This window comes from Mauremys mutica, chromosome 14 (assembly GCF_020497125.1).
Source record: "Mauremys mutica isolate MM-2020 ecotype Southern chromosome 14, ASM2049712v1, whole genome shotgun sequence".
In the NCBI taxonomy this organism is placed as follows: domain Eukaryota; kingdom Metazoa; phylum Chordata; order Testudines; family Geoemydidae; genus Mauremys; species Mauremys mutica.
In genome coordinates, this window is record NC_059085.1 from 6,328,877 (window position 1) to 6,353,992 (window position 25,116).

The window sequence follows — 25,116 nt, forward strand, 5'->3', positions numbered from 1 at the left end:
TTGAGTCCAGCCCCCTGCTGTCACTAGTAGGGCCAAGTATTGATTTTTGCCCCAGATCCCTAAGTGGCCCCTGCAAGGATTGAACTCACAACCCTGGGTTTAGGAGACCAATGCTCAAACCACTGAGCTATCCCTCCCCCTGACAGATACCTGGCAGTTACCCAGCACTGCCGTCCCCAAACCCTCATCCTCTCCCCCATAGTTTGAGAGTAGATTTGATTTTTTTTGCGCTGCCCCCACGTGGCCTGGAGCTGGGCGGGGTGGGCACCCTTGTTATGGGGAGTGCAGTAGCACAACAAGGCCCCACACAGGAATCAGGGCCCCGTTGGGCCAGGCATTGGATGCCTTGTAGGAGCTGGGGGGGGAGATGGGAGCTGGGCACTGGGGGAGGGGCACCAGGGAAGGCTGTTTCAGCAGCCAGAGGCAGTGGAGGCTCTGGGGAGGAGACTCACCTCCGCTTCAGCCCCTCCTGGGGCCGAGAGGCAGGCCCGACCTTTTGGTATTTGCCCCAATTAACCCCATACCAAAGGGGCACCACAAGTCCCTGGATTATCCAGCTCTATCGAACCTAAACCAGCCCTGCAGGATCCATGACCTCCCATAGCATCCTCGGCTCCCAACACAGGATTTGACTCCGGTCACAGCTGAATGGTCCAGAAGGAATGACTGTCTGGAGACGGAAAGCAGCTTAATAGATGAGATCTCTGTTATCATGGAGGGAGGCGCTGTGGGTCGGGATCGGGGGGCATTGGCAGGGCTGGCATAACAAGGGGGCTGCAGGTCGGGATTGAGGGGCATTGGCAGGGCTGGCATAACAAGGGGGCTGCAGGTCGGGATTGAGGGGCATCGGCAGGGCTGGCATAACAAGGGGGCTGCGGGTCGGGATTGAGGGGCATTGGCAGGGCTTGCATAACAAGGGGGCTGCAGGTCGGGATTGAGGGGCATCGGCAGGGCTGGCATAACAAGGGGGCTGTGGGTCAGGATTGACGGGCATTGGCAGGTCTAGGTGCGTTCAGCTTACTCAGGCCCTGCCTGCCCTGTGCCCAGCCCAGCCAGCTCTGCGTGTCACTGGTTCCCTGCCACGTGAGGCCTGCTCTGCCAAGGGCAGGACGAGGATTGGCTGTCCATCATCCTGTGCCCTGGAGATTGAGAGGGCCCTGCGCCCATTTGCATGAGGCCAGCGGGCAGCAGCACAGACCAGTGCCCTACAGAAATGGGGCTGAGGGTGGCAGCCTGCCCAGATGGGACTGTGGAAGCCCCACAGGAGGGTGGGGGCTGAGCCTGAGCCCAGGGACCCCGACCCTCCGTAACCCTGGTCCAATGAGTTGCTCTGTGTCACTGGAAACAAAGCAGCAAGGAGTTCCCAGCATACTCCAGCCAGCACCTGAGGTTCCATCTCCTGCCCTCTGGGATTTTGCATTGGCGTAGCATCCCCTCCCCAGTGTGAGTACAGAGGAGTGGGGTCCTGTCCCTCCCCTGGTGTCAGTACAGCCCCCGCCCCCAGTGGGAGTACAGGGGGCAGGGTCTGCTGGGGGGGGGATCCCCACCAGGGTCAGTAGCAGCCAGACACTCACAGGGGCTGTGTGGTCCCATGCTGTATGAATTTCTGAGCCATGTACTGTGATGGGAGCGCGGTACAATTCCCCCTCCCGTTCCCCCAAGGGCTGCAGTGCCAGGGGCAGGAGACAGAAGCTGCCTCAGAGCTGGAGAGATGGCGCTACCCAGGGATCGGCGGGCACCTGCCCTGGCAGCACCATGGGTAGCAGACTGTCACTGAGTGCAGGAGAGCTCATCGTAAGGAGCAGGCGCGTGGGGAAAATCTGCCCCCACCCCCATGTGCAGGGCCCTGCCCCCTGGCTCTCACAGCTCCAGACCCAGGCAAACAGTGGCTTGGCCTTTCCTTGGTGAAGGTGCTGCAAAGCCCAGACACTGGGGACCGGCTGCCAAGTCCAGCCTGGAAATAGGCTGCAGAGGCCAGAGCAGGGCGGGGACTTGGCTAAGCCCCCCGCAACTCCCTGCCCCTCGGGCTGTGCTCAGACCCCAGCACCCTCGGCCCCTTGTGCTGCTGAGGCCAGAGACGCTGGACAGGGCCTGCGGGAAACCTGCTCTCAACTCCAGGAGGACTCAGCAGCAGCCTTCTGTTCAGACGGGATCTCAGAGAGCTCCAGCTCACCCATAGAATCTCAGGGCTGGAAGGGACCTCAGGAGGTATCTAATCCCACCCCCTGCTCAAAGCAGGACCAATCCCCAGACAGATTTTTGCCCCAGATCCCTAAGTGGCCCCCTCAAGGATTGAGCTCACAACCCTGGGCTTAGCAGGCCAATGCTCAAATCACCAAGCTATCCTTCCCCCCAGTGAGTCGATGGGCCAGATTCCCACTGGTGTCAATGGGCTGTGGCTCCAATGGAGTCGATGGGCCAGATCCCCGCTGGTGTCAATGGGCTGTGGCTCCATTGGAGTCAATGGGCCAGATCCCAACTAGTGTCAATGGGCTGTGGCTCCACTGGAGTCGATGGATCCTGATCTCAACTGGTGTCAATGGGACATGTCTCCAATGGAGTTGATGGGGCCAGATCCCAACTGGTGTCAATGGGCCGTGGCTCCAATGGAGTCGATGGGGCCAGATCCCAGCTGGTGTCAATGGGCCGTGGCTCCAATGGAGTTGATGGGGCCAGACCCCAACTGGTGTCAATGGGCCGTGGCTACATTGGAGTCGATGGGGCCAGATCTCCGCTGGGGTCAATGGGCCGTGGCTCCATTGGAGTCGATGGGGCCAGATCTCCGCTGGTGTCAATGGGCCGTGGCTCCATTGGAGTCGATGGGCCCAGATCCCCGCTGGGGTCAATGGGCCGTGGCTCCATTGGAGTCGATGGGGCCAGATCCCCGCTGGGGTCAATGGGCCGTGGCTCCATTGGAGTCGATGGGGCCAGATCCCCGCTGGGGTCAATGGGCCGTGGCTCCATTGGAGTCGATGGGGCCAGATCCCCTGCAATCAGAAGGGCTGCTGTACCCATCTGCCAAGGGGCTAAATTACTCAGGAGGTAGAGAAAAGGTGGTGAGCACGTTGTAGGCGGGGGAGTTGATCAAACATAGTTGAAAGGTAGGAGGGAGCATTTAAACACACCCACCCACCCCGTTCAGCCTGACACACAGAGCTTCTGTGTATATGTTTATTGGCTTACAAACACCAGCTGTCTCATTCACACCCACACCCACACCCCTAGCAATAGACTGAGCATCCAGCTCCCGTTGCCAAATGCACATGGCTACAGGGAGAGCTACCGGCACTCTCGGACACCAGCCACCAGGTGTTTGTCTGGTCTAGGCTTCGTTCAGGCGCAGGTGAGCGGAGCTAGCTACGCCCCACCTAACCCTCTCCCTGAGGGAGATGTCAGAGTAACATCTTAGCTTGATTTTAGCTGGTCGTCTCCTAGCCCAGGCAGGCGCCCAGCTGCAGCTCGACCAGCTAAATCAGGCGACCCAGGCGTCACTCTGCCTCTCGACTCGGAAACAGGCGGAGTGGAGGCCAGGCTTGGCTAGGACAGGGAAGCTGAGCTTGCCCTAAGCTCCACCACTTCCCCACATCGGGACAACGCCGCTGGGAGCAGAACGGTGCCGCGAAGGGGCTCTCCAGCCAGCGCCAGCTGGACACCAGACACCTAGACAACCCTTGAGGGCAGCCTGGGCCTCCCCGTTCCAGGGCCGTGGCACCACAGTTACAGACCGGGGCAGGGGAACAAACTGCACGACAGTTGAGTCCTGGTTTCCCTTTTTCTTGTGGGCTCCCAAATGCTGCCAATGGCTCAGACGTGTCTTGTGATCCCAGCCGTGTGTGATGCCTGGCAGAGAGCAGGTGGGTGAACAGAGCGTGTCTGGTAACACAGACTGCAAGGCTCTGAGGGATGCCATGACAGCCGAACCCTGCGATGCAGCCACAGTCTGGCAGGCCCAGCCACACAGCAGCAACACCCTGTCAGACCTTGGGTACAACTGACAATCACACTGCAGCCCAGCTGATGGGCAAAGACAAAACCCGGTGCCCTCACTTAGTTAGGGACCACAGTGTGTCTATCACTCCTCTGTTCCCTGGTGTTAACACATGACGGCAACCACCTTACAAATGGGGTGTGGACAATGCCCTCTGCCCCGTACACGGCACATCACCTTGCCATGCAAAGCAGTGTGCCCCACAACACCACATGCAGATTTAAGCATCATGTTGCCCTCAGAATGTGTGCCAGGAAATCTCTCCGATCATGTTAGAGGAGCCAGGGCACAGAGAGGTCATTCAAAGCTCCACCCTCCTAGGCTCCAGGGTATCAGGTGCCCCACAATTCCTCAGCCATGGAACCTATGCAGAATCCCGCAAAACTCTGCTCCGGAATCTTTGCTTTCTGTTCTTTTAAATTATGTTTCTAGACCTTATGGTTGTTTTTAAAAAAACCACCTCTGAAAATGTGACCAAGTATAGCGGAAGCTTCCAGAGTGTGCAGACAGCCTGAAACAATAGCTCCGAGGAGCCTGAACTGCCCCAATCACCAAAAGGGAGTGTTGACTCTGAAGCCTAATGCTGACAATATCAATGTCAGCACTGACATCTGTTTCACTATTGATAATTTCAGGAGAACTATCAAGCTAATTTTCTTACCCCAAATTGCCTCCCCCAATTTCCCTGATGCCATAAGCCCTGACGGTTCCTTCCCCGGCTACACCAGCCTCCAGCTCTCCCCTAGCACAGAGGTTCTCAAACCATTTCAATGGGGTCACCAGGGCTGGGATAGACTTGCTGGAGCCTGAGGTCGAAGCCCAAGTCTGAGGGCTCAGCCCCGGCTGGCAGGGCTCAGGTGACAGGCCCCCTGCCTGGGGCTGAAGCCTTTGGGCTTCAATTCCCCTCCCCCCCCACCCCGCACGGGGGGGTGGGACTAGGCCTTTGTCCCCTTCTCCCCCCCACCCCCCTGGGCCGCGGGGCTCAGGCAGGCTCAGGCTTCGTTCCCCCTCCTGGGGCTGTGCAGTGATTTCTGTTGTCCGAAGGGAGTCACGGAGCAATGCAGCTGGAGAATCCCGGCCCCAGCTGATACGAAGTGAGGCACTTAAGTGTTGTCAATAAAACACTCGATGACATATTGAAACCTGACCCTGTGGGGCCCTGTGAAATGAACAGAGATGAACCTCACCAGAACTCACCGGAGCGGCTGCGCTGTCTGCACTGGTCCTGCTCCCAACGACTTCCCCAAATAGCTCCGTGCCCTCAAGCTGCTGCAGAACGCCCACCCCCCTGCGCTGGCCAGCGCGGTCAATGCCCGTGCCCAGATCTCCATGGACCTGTCCCAGCCAGCAGCCTCCTTATGCAGAGACCCTTCCGGAGAGCCATCCTCATCACGCTGAGCCTCATTCACCCCCAAACGGACCCGCTGCATCCCCCCCCCGCACCCTCCCAACACCCCCCCAAGCCACCCTCATCCTCCCCTGGGCAGGTCCCCCGTCCATGGCCTGGCCCCAACTCCTGCCATCCTGCGGCATGGCCGCTTCCATCTAATGCCCCCACACCCGAGGGCAGGGCCTGGCCCTAACTCCATCTCCTGGCCCTAAGCCCTGAAATCCTGGGGCATGGCCCCTTCCATCTCCTGTGGCAGGGGTGGCAGGTTTGTATAATTTTTGGTGGTGCCCAGAACAGGCCCCCCCCCCACACGCTCCCGCCCTGCGCCCCCGGGGCACGGCCCCCCACCGACACGCTCCCGCCCTGCACCCCCGGGGCACGGCCCCCCCCCGACACGCTCCCGCCCGGCGCCCCCGGGGCACGGCCCCCCGCGACACGCTCCCGCCCTGCTTCCCCGGGGCACGGCCCCCCCGGGACACGCTCCCGCCCGGCGCCCCCGGGGCACGGCCCCCCCCCCGGGACACGCTCCCGCCCGGCGCCCCCGGGGCACGGCCCCCCCCCGGGACACGCTCCCGCCCGGCGCCCCCGGGGCACGGCCCCCCCCCGGGACACGCTCCCGCCCGGCGCCCCCGGGGCACGGCCCCCCCGCGACACGCTCCCGCCCGGCGCCCCCGGGGCACGGCCCCCCCGGGACACCCCCCCGCCCGGCGCCCCCGGGGCACGGCCCCCCCCGGGACACGCTCCCGCCCGGCGCCCCCGGGGCACGGCCCCCCCGGGACACGCTCCCGCCCTGCGCCCCCGGGGCACGGCCCCCCCCCCCGACACGCTCCCGCCCGGCGCCCCCGGGGCACGGCCCCTCGCGACACGCTCCCGCCCTGCGCCCCCGGGGCACGGCCCCCCCGGGACACGCTCCCGCCCGGCGCCCCCGGGGCACGGCCCCCCCCGGGACACGCTCCCGCCCCGCGCCCCCGGGGCACGGCCCCCCCCGGGACACGCTCCCGCCCGGCGCCCCCGGGACACGCTCCCGCCCCTGCCCGCCTCAGCCCCTGATACTACACCTTGGCGCGCTCCCACCCCCGTTACCTAGGCGACGTTGTCAGCAATCTTCCATCCCGACGCAGGGGACGTTCTGAGCCCGCCCCTGGCCCGGCCTCCGCCAATCCCGTGGCGGCCCCTAACCTGCTCGGGATGACGTCATGGCCGGTGAAACCCCCCCGTGGCCGCAGGAGCCGCAGCCAGTGCGGGGCGGGCAGGCGGCGGGAGGAGCAGCCGGGCCCGGCCCGGCCCAGCTCGGCCCAGCATGGCCAAGCACCATCGCACCCCGGCGCGGAGCCCGGAGCCCGTCATCGAGGTGAAGAGCAAGGTGAGCGCCCGCCCGCGGCGCCGCCCGCCCCGGAGCCCCGCGTGCAGCCTCCGGCCCCGGGGGAGGCCCCGGGTCCCTGTTGCAGGGGGTCCCGCGCGGCCCGGGGCTGCAGCCGGGGCAGGACGGGCGCGCTCCGGCTGCCGCCAGCTCAGCCCGCGTCCCCACCGCTCTGGGTCGAGCGGGTTATTCCGTGCACGGGGCTGCAGCCGGGCGGGCTCAAACCGCCCTTCAGTGCCGGGGCTGGATGGCCCGAGTCCCGGAGGCGGCGGGGGCTAGCTCGGGCGCCCTGTGCGGCGCGGAGCCCTCGCAGGAGCCGGCAGCTTATGCAACGCTGCAACAGAACCGCGCTGCCGTCCTGCCGGCTGACAGCTCGAGCCTCGTCCCCGGGACGCCCGTGGGCTGCGCGAGGAAGGGCCCTCGCCTGTGGACGGGCAGATCCGTGCCCCGCTTGTGCCAGCCGGAAACTTTGCCTCTCTGACCTGGGGGAGGGAAAAGCAGGTTCCTGGCTGTGCGCCCCCCCCCCCCCGGAATACACCTGGCCTCCTCTCTGGCATCTGTGCCGCTGGAGCCTGGCTAGCGGCGGCAGGACAGCGCCTTGCGCCTGCTGCTTTGATCGGCTTCCCTTTGTCTCTCTGTTGGGTGATTGATTTCCCGAGGGGAGCGGTAATGAGGGAGGAAGCGCCTGGGCTGTCTGCGGAGAGATGAGGGGCTGTGTATGCAGCCTGCCGTGCCCGGCGCAGGGCAGAGAAGTTCCCTTGCACCAGCACCCCCCGCCCCCATTAACCCTTCATGCTGCCAGCCTGGACTGAGTGCCACGGGCCTGAGTGTCCCCGCTGCCACAGCAGTGCAGGTCTGCCCGGTGGTCACGCCACCGCGGCTCAAGTTGCCGGGTAGATTTTGTTATTGTTGCCTCTGGTGCGGGGCTCCGCAGGAGGGAGCGTGGGACACAGGGCACACCCAGGGGCTTGGCTCCCCTGACAGTCGTCTCCCCGGATGGGTTTTAACCTTGCTGCTCAGAGGCTCTAGTAGGCAGCAGCTCCTCGGGGAACCGTGGCTGTGGAATTGCCTCCTGGCACCGCAGTGCCTTGCCCTGCTGCTTGCATGTGCCAGGCTTACAGTTGGTCAGGGAGGCCTCTGCAAACCCAGCGGTGGAAGTGGAGCGCTGGCTACCGGGTCTCGTGAAGCTTGGCTTACAGGGGAGTGAGGGGACGTAGAGGAGGCTTTTGTGTCCCTTCCTGTGCGGCAGCTTAGCTATAGGTGACCCAGGTCTGCGTTCTCTGCCTTGCAAGGGACTTTCCATAGCCCCCTGCAATGGTGAAGACACAGTGGCTAGAACTGGCCGAGCGCAGAGGCAGTGCTTCTGCTGAGACCTGGGTGTGTGACCCTATTCAGGCCTCCTCGCACCTGGGACCTTCCCTCTGCTCTGCGGCGCCACCTGGCATTCCCAGTGGCACCTCTCTCCCACTGGCCTGACTCCTCTGCCCACACGCTAGGTCCAGGCAGATCCTTGGTCTCTGGACCCCATATGGGCCAGAGGGTGCCTCGGTGCAGCTGTGAGTCAGTCAGTGTGGGGTGGGAAGGAGCCGCCTGGAGGGCTGAGGGTGCCGGGGTGAAGCTCAGGGCTCCTGGGGGAGGAGTGGGTGTGGGGGACCCAGTGTAGTCTGACCTCATTCCGTGTGTGTGTAGGCACCAAGCCCTGGCCATCTCTGCTGGTGAGAGCCCCTGACTGATCCCCTATGGGCTGGGCGTGAAGTGAATCGTGGGGCAGAGCCCCCTGGCTGCCATGCTGGTCTCTGGACCTGACCCCTCTTCTCTGCCCCCAGTTTGACGCCGAGTTCCGCCGCTTTGCTATGAAACGCTCCAGTGTGGGCGACTTCCAGGAGTTCTACCAGCTGATCCAGACAGTCCATCAGATCCCCCGCGTGGATGTGTTGTTGGGGTACACGGACGTTCACGGGGACTTGTTGCCCATCAACAATGACGATAACTACCACAAGGCGCTCTCCTCCGCCAACCCGCTGCTCAGGATCATCATCCAGAAGAGGGGTAAGTCGGGGCCAGCGGGGCACCATCGGCTGCCCACGTTGGCCTCGGGTTCCTTACCTGGCAGAGAGCTTCCTCCAAGGGGAAAGTGGGGAGTGGATTCCGTTGACCTGCTATTCCAGAGCACCAAACATCAGACCAGCTGCAGCCTGTGTTTTGTGATAACTCTGTGGTATGTTGGTGCCCAGGCACTTCAGCTGTGTGTTACAGTGTTGGGACCTCTTGCTGCACAGGGGAGCATAGCCAGCTGGCACACGTGATCAACCAGTACATTTTTATATCCTGGCTCCGATGGGAACTGTTAGATGTGATGGTTCATTTGCTTTGATGGTGACTTGTGGTCCAGTGGGAATAGGGTGACCAGACAGCAAGTGTGAAAAATCAGGACAGGGGGTGGGGGGTAATAGGAACCTATATAAGAAAAAGCTCCAAATATTGGGACTGTCCCTATAAAATTGGGACATTTTGTCACCCTAAGTGGGGGGGGGGGGTGGACTTCATATTTGCAGCTGTTGTGCCTATAGTAATGTCCTAGGTGGGGGGGTGATTTGAGGAGGGGGGGTTCTGGCTGTGCCTTTTCCTTCTCTTGCATTTGGGGCTGGGAGGGCCTGCCGTGATCTGACCTGTTATAAAATGATTATAGTCAAAGAAGGAGAATCTCCTGGATGCTTGACGTTTCGGTTTATTCTTAAACCTAGCAGCTGTGTCCCCTAGTGCTGTTCCTGGAACTGCACTGACCTCTGAGCCCGGCTGGGAACCCAGCGGCGCTGGCAGGCGCAGGGGCTCTGCAAGCTGAAGTTGCTTCTCTTCCCATTGAGAGCGAGCGAGGGCTGTCACTGCGTCTGCAGCCCCGCCGCTGGCTTTGCCCACCCGGGCGGATCCATAGGAGCGGGAGCAGAACCTGTTTATCTTGGAGCTTTATAAGGCAGCAATATCAAAATCCCTGAGGCCTTTCTTAGGAGCTTGCGAGAGTTCCTGAAGCCATGGCTCTCTCCTAGGGTGAGCAGATAGAAAGTGTGAAAAATCAGGACGGGGGTGGGGGGCAATAGGCACCTACATAAGAAAAAGCCCCGAATATCGGGACTGTCCCTATAAAATCGAGACATCTGGTCACCCTACTCTCTCCCCGGGACTCGAGCAGGGCCCGGCGGCCTAGGGCAGGGAGGCGTGGCGGAATCATTAACAAAATGCAGAAGTTGTCGCCCATCTCACAAACTGCATTGATGCATCATTCCCATCAAACAAACAGGGCAACAGCGAAGTGCCTGAGGGGCCCCTGCTTGTGCCCTCCCTCCTGCACTGGGCCTTGTTTAATGGTCATGTGCTCCCGGCGAGATGGTTCTGGGGTGTGAGGCCACAGATTAAAGCCCTTGCAGTGTATTGCAGGACAGGCTGAGGAGGAGGGAGGGATGGCTCGGTGCCTTGAGCATTGGCCTGCTAAACCCAGGGTTGTGAGTTCAATCCTGGAGGGGCCATTTAGGGATCTGGGGCAAAAATCTGTCTGGGGATTTGTCCTGCTTTGAGCAAGGGGTGGGATACCTCCTGAGGTCCCTTCCATCCCTGATATTCTGTGATTCTATGACTCTGTGGAATGGGTGAAACTAGTTAAGTTTCAACAGAAGAAATACCAGAGAATTAAACTCCTGCAGCTTTAAAGCTCTGCTGCCCTGCAGGGTAATTCAATTAAAGGACACACAGTTCCTGGAAGGTAGCTCTTCTCTTCCAGCGGGCAGGTGAAAGTCTAAGCCACTGGGCCTGGGATTTATCTCCTCCCAGCATTCTTCACTTCTTGACGTGCAGTGATGCTGCGCGCTGCTGAGCAGTGATTGTGTTCCACCCCAGAGATGGGTAGGGAAACATCTTTCATTACCCATATATGCAGATCATAAGACCAAAAACTGAAATACATGTATGGGAATCTGCTGCATGCCTATAACTTCTTTCATCTGGAAGGATCTCAGAGTGCTTCCAATGGTCTAATGCATGCAGGCGCTAGGGTGACTTCGGTCACTGCTGAAATGCAGCTTCCTTGGAATGGAACAAGCTTAAATGTACACAGGAGCTTAGGACAGGAAGTGGAGGCTACCGTATCGGATCACCACTGCAGGGAGGATTAGTCAGCAGATTGCAAGACTGAGTGTCAACTAGATTTAGTCCTGGGCAAACATCATGATTCTGGCTAAAGCTCCAGTGGGTCTTTACGGAGCACATGTGGCCAGTAGCGGTATCGGCTGCCCCCTCTAGGGCTGTGCCACGGCACTGCTTTGAGTACCGCTCTCCGAAAGTGTTGCCTTTTGAACTGCCAAACATCATCCCTGCTGATGCCTGCGGCGTGCTCTGCTGGCGCCCTGTGGCGCCCATTGGTAAGAATGACACCCCAAACCAACTGGAGGGCTGGGGATTCCCCTGCTGTCACGTACAGGGCACCCGAAGCCCCGAGTTCCTAATGGCTTGGAGTAGCCAGTCATCTGCCTCTGGCATCAGAGCTCTCAAAGCACGAGCTGGAGGGAGGAGACTCCTGCTCCTCTCAGCTCTCCACGCAGCCCTGAGCTGTTCACGCTCTCGGATCTGAATACTCGTTGGGAGCCAGGTCTCAACCCCTCTGGGGAGCCCCTGGTCTGTCCTGTGGGGAGCCTGTTTGTCCTGTGGGGTGGCTGAGAAGGGTTTGACCCTCCTCTGCCCAGTCTGCACGCTCCTGGGCGGGCGCTTACTGCCAGCTACAGAGGAAAATATTGGCAGATCGCTGTGGGATCAGAGCCCAGGACGCGCAGAAGACAGAGCCCATGTCCAATCTTTGGCCTGTCTCTAGCCCCTGCCATCTGAGCGAATCCCAACCCTGGCGAAGTGAGGCTGGCCCTGTTTCCCAGGTCAGGGAAACTGAGGCACAGAGAGGGGCAGTGACTTGCCCCTGATCAGGGAGCTGCCAGCTCCAGTCCCTGGGCTCTAGGTGCTAAAGCAGCCGTCCGCTCCGCAGGAGTGCAGGCACAGCCGGGCCCAGGCTTCCAGCCGCACCAAGGGGGAGCAGCGGGGGGACTTCACTTTGAATGACATAGTCACACATTTGTCTGTGAGTGAACAGACCTAAAGCCCAGTGTCTGGCAGCCGCTGCCTGGAGCGCTGGCTTGGGAGCAGGCCATGGGCTGACGATACTGTGCTGCCCGCTGGGGCACGGAGCGGGCAGCAAGCTGGCCTGCCGCCACGGGGGGCTGCTCCCCGGCTCGGGGCCCCCGCCACGGGGGGCTGCTCCCCGGCTCGGGGCCCCCGCCACGGGGGGCTGCCCCCCAGCCAGCACTATCGCTCGAGCTGAAGCCGGGAGGGCTGAGCTCGCTGCGCTGGGAAAGCCCTTGAGCGCAGCCAGCATGAAGGCGTGGGAGACTGCCCAGATCTAGAGCACGGCCCAGCAGTCTGTCTGCCTGCACGGCGCTGGCTGCGTCGGCCGGGTGTTCAGAGCAGCCAAGATAAAAGGCCTGGGGAGGGGGGAGTCTGGCTGGACTCCCCGGTGAAAACAGACTGCTCGGGGGGGTTCCCGCAGCAGTGACGGGAGAGATGTCTGGGAGCCGCTGACGTGAGGGTTTTAACAGGCTCCGGTTCACCTCCAGGCTGGGCGGGAGCTAAAGCTGGCCCAGATGAAGGCAGCGTCCCCTGGGCCCCCCTTCCCAGCGGGGCTCCTGCCGAGGTCCCACTAGCGATGCTCTCGGCGGATGGAGGGCTGAGGCTCTGACTAGCCAGCTGGAGGCCAGGCCCCCAAGGGACAACGCCCTGAGAGGGGAGAAGGAGACCGGCTTGGCTCTGCCCCACAGTAAGCAGGGCCTGTGTGCGCATCCCCCGCCCCTGGGGGAAGGTTGGGCCCGGGGTGCTGGGCTCTGGGAGTGCCCCAGAGGTCCTGGAGGATCTGGTTCCAGGGCACCTCTGCTGAAGCTGGAATGGCGGTGGGACCCCCAAGTCCCAGGGGGTTAGCTGGGAGGGGCCCTTGGGTAACCACCCCCTCCTCCGCACAGGCTGGAAAGGAGTCCGAGCTCCCCTGCGCTGGCAGGCCGGGCGGGGGGCATTGCCAGAAGCTACCCCCCGACCCCAAAGCTGTGTCTGCTCTGCCTCTGCTCTTCCCACAGCCTCCTGGGAGCTAGCAGGAGAGTGGGGGCTGGGCTGGGGGGCTGCCAAGGGGCTGGCTCTGACCTGCTTGGGGAGAGCAGTGCCGCTTCCCGGCAGCCGTCCCACCCGCTGGTCTCCCTTGGCAAAGCCCGGCTGTCCTGGGAGCAGAGCATGGGACGGGCCTCAGGCCCCTCGCTGGGGAACACTGCAGCTGGGCCCCCACGGCCTGCGATTGTGCCGAGCAGCAGGGCCCAGCCAGTGGCTGGAAGGGAGACAGGGCGAGTGTGGGGCGGCCTGAGCGGGGTGGGGGGGTGTCAGGCCGGAGCGTGTTCCCTGGGGTCGGGGCAGACTGAAAACAGAGTCCACAGCACAGCCCTTAAATCGCAGCCTGTACCAAGTTCTCCGGGCTGGATCCCAGCCTGGGGAGCCGCCTCCTACCCGCCGAGACTCTCCCTGCGGCCAGGGCCAGTGCAAGGATGTTTCGCACCCTAGGTGAAACTTCCACCTTGCGCCCGTCCCCGAGCCCCTGCCCTGAGGCGCCCCCCGCCTCCCGCGGCAGCTCCCCCTCTGTGCCCTGAGGTGCCCCCCCGTGGCAGCTCCCCATCCCCCACCCTCTGCCCTGAGGCACCCCCCCCGCCCCAGCTCACCCCTGCTCCGCGCACAAGCACCCTGTGGCTGCTTCACTTCTCCCGCCTCCCAGGCGTGCGGCACCAATCAGCCCAGGCACCGCAAGCCTGGGAGGTGGGAGAAGTGACGCAGCCACAGGGTGCTCGGGGAGGAGGTGGGGCAGGGGTGAGCTGGGGCGCGCTCCCCTGCCCCAGCTCCCTCCGCCTAAATGCCGGCAGCGACCGGAGCGGCCGAAGATGGCGCCCCCCAAATCCTAGCGCCCTAGGCAACAGCCGAGGTCGCCTAAATGGTTGCGCCGGCCCTGCCTGCGGCTCTGGTGGGGTGCGGGACTCCCCTGCCCACACTGCTGCTTTGTGCTGCGAAGCAGCTGCCGCAAGCAGGATCACCTGCTCCCCCAGAGCGGGCTGCGTTTCGGGGGCGGGGAGCAGGTGATCCTGCAGCAGCTCTGGGGAAGCGAGGCACCGTGGAGATGTAGGGCTGCGAGGCACCGGGATGCGCAGGCTGAGGAGGGATGGAGCCAGACCTGCTTGATCTGGGGCCGCCCAGAGGATTCAGGGGGCCTGGGGCAAAGCAATTTTGGGGGCCCCTTCCATTAAAAGTTGCAATCCTATAGAATAGGTGCTGAGCCTAGGAAAGGGAAGTGTTGGGGGAGGGGGCTTCCTTCTGGGGCTGTGCTGCTCCGCCCCCGCTGTGCTGCTCCGTTCAGGGGGGGACGCTGTGCTGGCAGCTAGTGAGCGATATATTGTGACCCCCTGAGCGTGGGGAGATTCCCAAATCTCCGACTGTACGTCCAGGGCCACGTGCTGGATGGGCCCTGCCAGCCTGCCCAGCAAGGAGCCTCGGGTTCTGGCTCTGACACCCTTGGCTCCCAGCGAGGGGCTGGTGGGTGCTGGGGCTCTGAGCGTGGGGTGGGCCCCTGTGTCTGGGGTCAGGACGGGACACCAGCCATACAGACCTCCCCTGGCGAGAGAGGTGTTGGAGTCCAGGGCAAGGAGCGGGAGACTCGGAGTTCTCCACTCGCCCCGGTCCCCTCCCGCTCAGCAGGGCCGGGTGTCGCTGGGGCTGGGGGCTGTATTGTGCAGGATGACACGTGCCATCACAGCGCAGTGTCTGCAAAGCCCCGTCCCAGGCCCGCTGCTGAGTGCCATGTAGCTCCGCACTCCCGGGTGCAAGCCCGGCTGTGCACTGGCTCGTGTGCACGCTGCACGGTGACTGTTGGAAGCAGAATGCGTTTACCCCCGGGGAGGCCAGGGGCAGGCTCTGGCCATCTTGGGCAATGGCTCCTCACTGTGGGGAGGTGGCACCGTGGGCTCCCATGAGCCAAGGGGTTGTGGGGGTGGGGTTCTGCCGGGATCCGAGATGATCTGGGTCCTCCTGAACCCACAGTCCTGGAGCATCCCCCCTTCCAGACCCTCCTCCCCCCCACATGCCCGCACACTGCCCTCAGCGACTCCCTGCATTATCCCAGGCGTGGGGCAGAGCTGACTCTGCAACTGTCCCATCTGTTCCTTTAACCCTCCAAGGAGTCGTGCAGGGGCAGCTGCTGCGCGGAGGAGGAACCTGCCACGCTCTCTCCTGTCACTGCAGGAGATGTAGAATCGCAGAAGTGTCGGGCTGGAAGGGACCCGAGAGGTCACGTAGTCCAACCCCTGCGCTGAGGCAGGGCCGAGCAACCTTGACAGGTGTTTGTCCAACCTGCTCTTAAAAGCCTCCAGAGATGGAGATTCCACAACCTCCCTGGGCAATTTATTCCAGGGCTTAACCACCCTGACAGTTAGGAAGTTTTTCCTAATGTCCAGCTTAAACCTTCCTTGCTGCAATTTAAGCCCATTGCTTCTTGTCCTACTCTCGCAGGTTAAAGAGAACAATTTTTCTCCCTTCTTGTAACCGTTTTCAAGCACGTAAAAGGTTATCAAGTCCCCCCTCAGTCTTCTCTTCTCCAGACTAACCACACCCATTTTTAAAAAAATCTTCCTTCACGGGTCATGTTTTCTAGACCTTTAATCATTTCTGTCGCTCTCCTCTGGACTCTCCAGTTTGTCCACATCTTTCCAGACATGTGGTGCCCAATACAGCCCAGAATGGACCTGTTGCAGCTACATGACACTGATGACTATTCAGTCTGCAATCTGCTGTGAGCCACAGATCCTTTCCAGCAGTACTGCCACCTAGCCAGCTATTTCCCAGTTACTGTGTCGGTTTGGAGTTTTTTCCCTCTCTACGTGGCACTTGTCTCTATTGAATTTCATCTCGTTGCTTTCAGACCAATTCTCCAATTTGTCAGGGTCGCTTTGGATTCTAACCCTGTCCTCCAAAGTGCACGTGACCCCTCCCAGCTTGGTGTCATGTGCACACTCTTCACTCCATTATCCGAGTCATTAAGGGAAACACTAACTAGCCCTGGGCCTAGGGCAGACCCCCGCGGGATCCCACTCGACACGCCCTCCCAGTCTGGCAGCGAGCCATCGAGCACGACTCTGAGCATGGCCTTTCAAGCCGTTGTGCAGCCAGCTAGACCACGTTGCCACAGCTTGTTTGTGAGACTGTCATGTGGGACCGTGACAAAAGCCTCACTAAAATACAGTTCGATCACATCTGCTGCTTCCCCCCAGCCAGTGAGGTCAGTTGCCCTGTCAGAGAAGGAAATTAGCTTGGGTTGACGTGACTTGTTCTTGATAAATCCATGCTGGCTACTCCTTGTAACCCTCTTATCCTCTAGGCCAGTGGTTCTCAGACTTCTGTCCTGGTGACCCCTTTCACCTCGCAAGCCTCTGAGTGCGACCCCCCCCCCCCCTTATACACTGAAAACAGCTTTTTGTAGATTTAACCCCATTATAAATGCTGGATGCAAAGCAGGGTGTGGGGTGGAGGCTGACAGCTCGCAAGCCCCCAGGCAATAACCTGTGGGGTCCCAACCCCCCATTTGAGAACCCCTGCTTTAAGTGCTTACAAACTGACTGATGGCTGACGTGTTCCAGTATCTCTCCCGCTATCAGTATCAGCCTGACTGCTCTATGATTCCCCAGATCCTCTTTGTTCCCCCTTTTGAAGACAGTTCCGACGGATACGTCAATTTCCTGCAGTCTCCCTGGGAGATCTCGCTGTGTGACGTCTGTGTCGTCGTGGGGGACCAGGGATTGCCTGTAATTCCAGGGGGGTGAGTGGCCACAGCTCACCCCACGAACTAAGCACAGTGGAGAGGGATGAGGTAAAATCACTCCGCTCCCCTTTCCCCTCCCCCCGCCCCGATGTGCCACCGTCTGGCGAGGGTCCCGGGCACTGGTTCACACTGGATTCTCCAGAGGCCAACAGACAAGGGAAGGGCTTTTGGATCAGCTGACTCAGGACCTGCTTCTGATCCAGCAGCTGGACGGGCCCTTCTGTCCAATCCTTCCTGGGAAGGGCTGGGGGCTTTGGCCTCCGGAGGCCCCATAAGACTGTTGCGTGACCGCGGGGAAGTGTTCAGGATGTTTGTAGGAATTATTATTTTTCTCTGTGGTGCTTTCATCTTAAGATGCTTACAAAGGCCTGCTGGGTCGTAGCCTCTGGCGAGAGATCAAAGGCCTCTTTCGACAGTCTGGCTTGCTGGGAATAGCACGGTGTCGGCAGAGAACCGTGCAGCCTGGAAAAGCCCTGGTCCGGGGTGGAGAGACACGTGTCTCTGCCCGAGAGAGGTGACAGCTGAGGAGCTGGGAGCCAGGAGCGGGTGCCTCGGCTGGACCCACATAGGGGGATACCGGCGTGTTGCCTGAAGTGTGACATAGGTGCTATGTCCTAGTCCTCTGGTGGAGCTCGGCAGGTGGGGAGCGGGCGGGCTGGGGGGTGGCAAAGGGCTGGGCAGGCAGCTCGGCTTCTGGGGAACATCGGAGCCCCCGGGTCCCTGACAGTGTTACCAGGGGCCCAGATGTTCCCCAACACTCCTGTCCCTGCCTGCCCCCGCACACCTCAGCTGGGACTCTCCAGTGGCGAAGGAGGGCAGTGTGGCTATCACCACCTCACACAGGGGAAACTGAGGCACCAGGGGCACTGACTTTCCTAGGCAGGCTCGCCCAGCCCAGCTCTCCCGAGTCCCAGTCCTGTGCTCTGCCTGCTCAGCCTCGCTTCTCTGGGCGCTGCCCCTGTATCCGGCAGGGAGCGAAGCACGGAGCCCATGGTGGTGTGAGTCCCCAGTGAGCCTGCCTCCGCAGCAGAGACCTGGCCCCAGATCCCAGGCCCAGCCATCTGCTCCCGCGGGCCACTGACGCTTGCAGCAGCCCCTGGGCAGTAATGACGGGATGGGGGCAGAGACCCCACTGTGACCAAGGAAGGCTTCTGTGATGTGGGAGCCCCCCACCACCTCCCCCTTGTGGGCCAGGTGCCCTGTGGGCAGCTGCTGGGCATGGTGGGTCCAGGCGGGTTCTCAGGGTTGTGGGGAGCTCGCAGCCTGATAAGAAATGGCCCTGGCTTTGTCCTGGGCATGTGGATTCTGGCTCCATCAGCAGCCTCCTCCTCCGGCTTGTGTCGGCGGGGGCAGCCAGGCAGCCCCGTTTGCCGCCGCGGCTGCCCCGGAGGGGGGGCTGGCGAGCTGCTGGCATCCCCCAGTGACTCAGACAGCAGAGAGTCGTGCACAGAAATAGCTGGGAAAGGCCTTGCCGCGTCTCCTGGGCTAAAAATACCGCGTGGTGTGTGCACGGCCAGATATTTATAGCCAGCAGCCCCTGCGGGCGGGCGGGCGTGTGCCGGGAGAGGCGCTCGCTGCTCAGCCAGGCAGGAGTCCCCGGCAGGGCTCACGGGCTGGGCCTGGACGGCCCTGGGGTCTGACCCTTCGCAGCCCGGCCTAGGCTCTCGCCTCCCCCCACCTGTCCGTAAACTCCACAGCAAAAGCTTCACGGCGCTGGGGAAAGAAACCTGCCGGCTGGCGGGACCCACACTCTGCCCTGCCCTGCCTGCAGGGGACAGCGCCAAGGAGCAGCCAGGCGCTGCAGGGGGCTCAGTACTCGCTGCGATGCCCCAGTGAGGTGCTAGGGGGGATCGAGGGGGGGCTCTGCCAGGGTGACTGTAGGGGGGGCTCTTCTGACCCCATTGTGGTGCTAGGGGCTGGATGAGCCTGACGGCTCCTGGCTCCATGAACCCATGGGCACTCTGCTGTGGGGTGTCATTAGCTGTGGGCTGAGCCGCCCCCTGGGCTCAATTCCCACCCCCATTCACTCCCCCCCAGATCAGCCCTGACCCCCCACCCCGGGGGCAGGCTGGGGCGCACTGTGGGCCAGAGACAGCCTGTGGGGGGAGCCCCAGGGACTCAGGACGTGCTGCCGCAGGGGGGTGTCTCCTCGGCTTAGCTCTTGGGCCCCAAACCTTGGCCCCTTGAGCTGCTCCGAGCTGGTGTCAGTTGGCACGTGGGAGATCCCCGCCTGCCCTGCTCCTGGCCGCGGGTTCTCTGCCTCGCCTGGCTGGCAGAGGCAGCCCCCTGCTTGGGGGGGACTGTGCCTGGAGTCTCCGTGGCCCCAGTGGCAGCAGCTGGGATTGGGGCACTGGCACCGCCAGGATCTGGGGTCGTGGGGCAGCTGGGCGCAGATGGGTCTCCGTGGTGCCAGCTGCCTGGGCTGGGGGCACCAGGGGCCTGTCCCTAGCTGTGGCCAGCTGGGGAGGAGGGTTGGCTGAGAGCTGCCAGTCCCATGGGCCCCCCTCTCTGTGCAGGGGGGTGGGGGCGGGCTGGGAGCCTGTCTCTCCCTGGCTTCTCGTGGGGCATGGCTGCTGCTCCCTGCTGCCGAGAGCTGGTCGTCTGCCTGGCCTGGCATAGAGACGTGCCCCCTCCTGGTGATCCACCCCAAGGGGTGGGCTCCCCGTCTCTGCTGTGGGTGCCCTCAGAGTGCTGGGTGGTGCTGCCCTGAGCATCCACCCCCCCTCCCCCCGGCATCCTGGGACACGCATGGGGGGAGCAACCAGCGGAGCCAGGGAACGTGCCCGCGGGCTCCTGTATGCCAGCCAGCCCTGGCTCTCTGCCCCAGCGGGAAGAGGCCAAGCTGGCGTGCAGGTGACCTGAGCTGGTGCTTGTGGGAGCTGGCAGCGCCAGGGTTAACTCCATGGGGCATGACTCACAGTACGATTTAAAGCCGAGTTATTCAGATTCCTCTAATCCCAGCCCGGCACATGCCATGTAATCCCCCTGGTCCAGCTCGACTGGCGGGTACAGCCCACTGCTGCTCTCGCCCACCGCTGTGCCAGCACGTGCCCGGCCACAGGCAGGGACAGCAGCAGGGCAGAGCAGAGTGGGGTGTCCTCGGCGTGGGCCCCGTCCCGATCAGAGGCTGCATTGCTCCCCAGGGCTGGGCGAGTGGCAGGAAGGGAGGGGAATTGCTGCCATGTGAGTCGGCTAATGCCAGCTCCTCCGGGACCAGGGCGAGCAGAGAGTGTCCTGAGCTCCCCCTCCCAGAGCATCGGGCGTGCTTGATGTGCCAGTCAGCCTGGGGCGGGGGCTGGGCTGTGCCAGGGAGACCCCCACACCCCGCAGGCTGGGGGGAGTCAGCAGCTACCGTGTGCGAGGGAGGGGAACGATGGGGGTATGTGGGCGGGGGAGGGGTGTTTTGAGGAGTAAGTGGTGGGGCCGGGCCTGGCGCGGTAACACACCCTCAGCCACGGGCTGCCCATTTCTGGGCCTGGCGTCTCCGAGCTGCCCTGCCCTGTGGCGCGCTGGCGCTCGGCCTGGCCTGGGGGTCTCGGCTCGTGGCTTCTGTCACCAGTGCGAAGGGCGTAACCTGGGTGAGGGCAGCCGAGGCTGCAGAGCGTGATGTGATCCATGGGCACGAGGAGGGGCAGCAGGGCAGCTGGAGTGGGAGGGGGCAGTGGTCTCTCGGGCAAGGGGTCTGCCGGCTGCCCCAGTGGAAGCGCCCCCCCCCCCCGAGTGGGGCAGAGGGCAGTCTGGTGTTGGAGGGGAGCGGGGGATGGGCTGGAGCCCAGGGGTGAGGGTGCATCCCAGAGTGTGAGCCAAGGGGGCCCGTGGCAGAGATCTGGGGCTGGCATCTCTGTGCCCATGGGCAGGTGGGCTGAGCTGGCCTGTCCTGGGGGGGAGGGCTTGGGGAGATGGGCTGTGCTGGGGGGGACCTGCAGCCTTGGGGGAGGGGAAGAGAAGCAGGGAGGGGCTTGAGGTTTGGTGGGGGCGGCGAATGAGTTGGGATCCTGGGCAGATGTCCGGGCGGGGGCCTCGCAGAGCATTCGGGCAGCGCTGTCTCCGCTCGCCCCGTCCCTGGGCCGACATGGCCCAGCAGGCCCTGGCAAGGAGCGCCCCGTGCCAGCCCGGCAGCGGGCAGAGCTGAGGAGCTGCCCCCCGCTGGCTGTTTGGCCCCTGGTCTAGCTGAGCTAATCCCCAGAGCGGCGTTCCCATGGCACTGCCCTCTCCGCTGCCATGGCAGCCCGGGCTGGGCAGGAGCCCGCGTGACGCCAGCCGGACCTGGCACCCGCCGATTGCCCTGGGGAGCTGTCAGCGGGGCTGCCCACGGGGGGCAAGTGGGGCAATTTGCCTCAGACCCCCCAGGGCCCCCGCGAGCCCTGGCCTGGCGGTGGTCTGGGTCTTTGGCGGCGGTGGGGCTCTTCAGTGCTGCCGAAGACGCGGAGGGTCCCCCACTGCCAAATGCCGCCGCAGACCCGGACGGCCGCCGGGTGAGTACAAGCACCGCAGCTCCCCCGCTTTGGCCCAGGCCCCCGAATCCTCTGCCCGGCCCTGGCCGTCAGGACAGCGCGGGGGTGGCATGAAAGGCTCAGAGCACTTCACGGCCGGGGAACCTGCTCCCATCACCCCCGGGCTCCCTCCCTTCAGCCCGAGGGACGCTGCCCAGCGGAGGCCGGCCCAGGGCAGGGCTGGAACCCTGTTGCCATGAAGCTCTGGGGCAGACGTGGGGCTTGGTGCTGCTGCTCGCCCCCTCGTGCCAGGCCTGCCCGGCTCCTTGACCCCTGGGGGTCCTGCAGGAAGCGTCTGTCGCCCCAGCCTGGCCAGTCCTGGATTCTGCCATCTGCGGCTGGCTGGCGTGATGCTCGTGTGGGCAGCGCCAGCCCTGGCTGGTGGCCAGGAGCGATTGGTGCCCGGGGCTGAGCTGAGCAAGGCCACGATGCTCTCGGCAGCCAGCCGGGGGCGCTGCTGGGGCACACGGCTCTGGAGCTGGGGCAGGCATAGCCCAGCGGGAGGCTCCCGTTGACCCCATGGGCCAGGCAGGTGTCTCTGGGGCTACACAGACAGCTCAGTCCCTGCCAGGTGCCTCTCCCCCTGCTGTGAGGTGGGCGCCGAGTGGGAAGGGACTTGCCCAGCGCGAGAGACCCGGGAGTCCTGGCCCCTGCTGTGCTCCCGGGCAGGCCATGCCATGTCGACATCGTCATCTCTGAAACTGCAGAGCAGACCCGCCCCCCCCTCCTTCCCCCCGGTGCCCCGTGTCCCCTGCACAGCACGGCCTGCCTGCAGCGGGTACCAGCCGGGGCCTGGCTCTGGGGCAAGGGGAATAGAATTCCCCCAGGACGCCGGGGTTCGCACCATACCCTGGAGGGGGGTTGTGGGACGTAACAAGCACAGCCCCTCCCCTCTGCTCCCTTGGGGCTGGGACAGCTGGATGCCTGACACCCCCTCCCCCCAGCTCTCCAGCCACCCCCAGGCCAGTGAGGGGGGGAGGGCAGGGCTTGAGATCCCAGGGTGATCCCCTCCCCCCACCCTTGCTGTGCCCTTATCAGAGGGCTCCAGGCCTGCCCTCCCAGAAGGGCGTTTGCTGGGGGAGGGGCTCTTCCAGGTAGGGGGGCGGGTGGAGATCATGGGCTATTGCAGGGGTGGGGGTGGGGGGTTCCAGCTGGAGGGGTGGGGGCTGGGACACTGGTTCTAGGGCTGAGCAGAAGCAGCTGCCTGGTCCCTGTGGGGCTGGTGTGGTTGGCAGAGACCAGAGGGTTCCCCACCCAATTCAGCCCGGGGATGGCACCGTGGAGTCTCGCTGCCGACCCCTCCTGCCTGGCCACGAGGAGCAGCCAGTGACGCTGCTGCCTGGGCTGGGACAGCTCCGCGCTCCAGAGTGGCTGCCAAGGTCTGCAGGGGGCTCCTGGCCCAGGCGGCAGCACCCAGGGGCTGGAGCAGGGCAGAGCCAAGAGGACGAATTCAGGCGTCTCGTCCTCGTTGGTGGCTGTGATACCTGGAGAAACATCCTGATGCCTCAGGGGGGACTTGGGTCTCCATCCAGGGAGAGCCCAGACCCTGAGTCAGGAGGGGTGGCAGGGGGCAGGAGAAGCCCAGGGCTGTGGGTCGGGAGTGAGGGGCACCGGCAGAGCTGGGGGAGCCCAGGGCTGGGTGAGCAGGGGGCTGCGGGTCCGGAGTGAGAGGCACCGGCAGAGCTGGGGGAGCCCAGGGCTGGGCTAGAAGGGGCTGCGTGTCGGGAGTGGGGGGCACCGGCAGAGCTGGGGGAGCCCAGGGCTGGGAGAGCAGGGGGCTGCGGGTCGGGAGTGGGGGGCACCGGCAGAGCTGGGGGAGCCCAGGGCTGGGAGAGCTGGGGGCTGCGGGTCGGGAGTGAGAGGCACCGGCAGAGCTGGGGGAGCCCAGGGCTGGGATAGCTGGGGGCTGCGGGTCGGGAGTGGGGGGCACCGGCAGAGCTGGGGGAGCCCAGGGCTGGGAGAGCAGGGGGCTGCGGATCAGGAGTGGGGGGCACCGGCAGAGCTGGGGGCTCCGGGTCAGGAGAGGGGGGCACCGGCAGAGCTGGGGGAGCCCAGGGCTGGGAGAGCAGGGGGCTGCGGGTCAGGAGTGGGGGGCACCGGCAGAGCTGGGGGAGCCCAGGGCTGGGAGAGCAGGGGGCTGCGGGTCGGGAGTGGGGGGCACCGGCAGAGCTGGGGGAGCCCAGGGCTGGGAGAGCAGGGGGCTGCGGGTCGGGAGTGGGGGACACCGGCAGAGCCAGGGGTTCCATGTCATTAAAATAACCCAGGAAGCCAAGTGCAAAGCCAAAGCAGGGAGGGGCGTCTGCCGTGGGTGAGCCTGGGCTGTGCGTCAAGTTCCTGCTCTCGGCCGCTTGCTGCGTTGGGGCTGCTGGCTGTGGGGCCTGGCTGGGGCCAGCGGGTTCCTGTCTGACCCCGGCGCTCTCCTTGTTCTCTGCAGCAGAAGCCGACTCCAGCGTCTTTGCCTCCAACTCCCTGCAGCGGAAGAAGAAGGGGCTGCTGCGGCCGGCGCACCACCGGGCCAAGCCGCAGCTGCTGATCGGCCTGCCCCAGGACTTCCGGCAGATCTCCTCCATCATCGACGTGGACATCCTGCCCGAGACGCACCGGCGCGTCCGGCTGCACAAGCACGGCTCCGACAAGCCGCTGGGCTTCTACATCCGTGACGGCGTCAGCGTGCGCGTGGCCCCCCAGGGCGTCGAGAAGGTGCCCGGCATCTTCATCTCCCGCCTGGTGAAGGGCGGGCTGGCCGAGAGCACGGGGCTGCTGGCCGTCAGCGACGAGATCCTGGAGGTGAACGGCATCGACGTGGCCGGCAAGTCACTGGACCAGGTGACGGACATGATGGTGGCCAACAGCCACAACCTCATCGTCACCGTCAAGCCGGCCAACCAGCGCAACAACGTCATCCGCAGCAGCAAGGCCTCATGCAGCTCGGGCGTCTCGACAGACAGCACGCCCAGCCCCGCCTCCCACTACCTGAGCCACTACAGCACGGCCGAGGGCGAGAGCGACGACGAGGGGGACCTGGTCATCGAGAGCGACGGCGCCGCCCGCTGCCCCAACGGCGGCCTCCTGGACAAGACCTGCCAGCAGATCCTGGCGCTGCCCGGCTCCCTGCACTCGCTGGGCAGTGCCAATGGCAGCCGCGGGGGCAGCCTGCAGGAGGACGGCACGCTCCTCACCCTATAGAGCGCCGGCCCCCTCTGGGTGGGACCTCGCCGGCATGGGGGCAGCGGGCAGTACGGAAGGCCCTGGCAGCCAGCCAGGCCCTGCCCCAGCCTGTCTCCTCTCCGGCAGGCCCAGGACGCTGGGCGCCCCATCCCCACCGCAGGAAGGGTGGCAGCCGGGCATGGAGACGTGAGCGCCGAGCCCTGCCCCTCCCCCGTCTGTGGGGCTCCCCCACCCTTGTGGGGAACCAAATGCCTAGACACTGCCCCTCTCAGGCCCCACCCCTGGGCCAGACCCACCCCCCCCCACCCCTTCCCTTCCAGTCAAGTGGGTTTTTTAAATTGTTTTATGAAAATATGCATCATAAATTAATATATTGCGATGGGCCATTAAACCTTTTCTAGAAAGCGCTCGCTCGTCTCCTGTGCTCGCCCTGGGGCAGGTCCCAAGAGGGGCCAAGGCTCAGGGTTTGCCCCACCCCCAAGGCTGGGTAACGAGGGGCAGGGTGACACGCCCGGCAGGGGGGGCTGGTGCCTGCCTGGCCCCTGGGGGCATCTCCGCTCTCTGGGGCAGGGCTGCCGCTGACACCCATAAGGAGGGGAATGGCTCCCCCCAGCTGCAGGGCAGTGGCTGCACCCTACAGAGCATTGGGGCCCTATCCGGAGCCAGGTAAGTGCCCAGCACGCTGGCACCCCAACCCTCTATCCCACAGACATCCCCGGGGGGCACAGCCCCGTGCAATGCTCTGTCCCCATGGAGCAGGACTTTCACCTCCCCAACTTCAAAGGGGTTTACACC

General features: G+C 63.8%; 1 protein-coding gene across 2 annotated transcripts; it reads left to right on the forward strand.

Annotated features, from left to right (window-relative positions):
• Positions 1 to 6,556: 6,556 nt before the first annotated feature.
• PARD6A (par-6 family cell polarity regulator alpha) lies at positions 6,557 to 24,617 on the forward strand. 2 transcript variants are annotated; one of them, XM_044987427.1, is made up of 3 exons: positions 6,557 to 6,741; positions 8,565 to 8,787; positions 23,591 to 24,617. In XM_044987427.1, the coding sequence occupies exons 1-3, from the start codon at positions 6,679 to 6,681 to the stop codon at positions 24,337 to 24,339; spliced, it is 1,035 nt and encodes a 344-aa protein (XP_044843362.1). In that variant the 5' UTR covers positions 6,557 to 6,678; the 3' UTR covers positions 24,340 to 24,617. The 2 variants fall into 2 exon arrangements, with proteins under 2 accessions (XP_044843362.1, XP_044843361.1); XM_044987426.1 differs by having other exon boundaries at positions 6,559 to 6,741; positions 23,588 to 24,617.
• Positions 24,618 to 25,116: the final 499 nt, after the last annotated feature.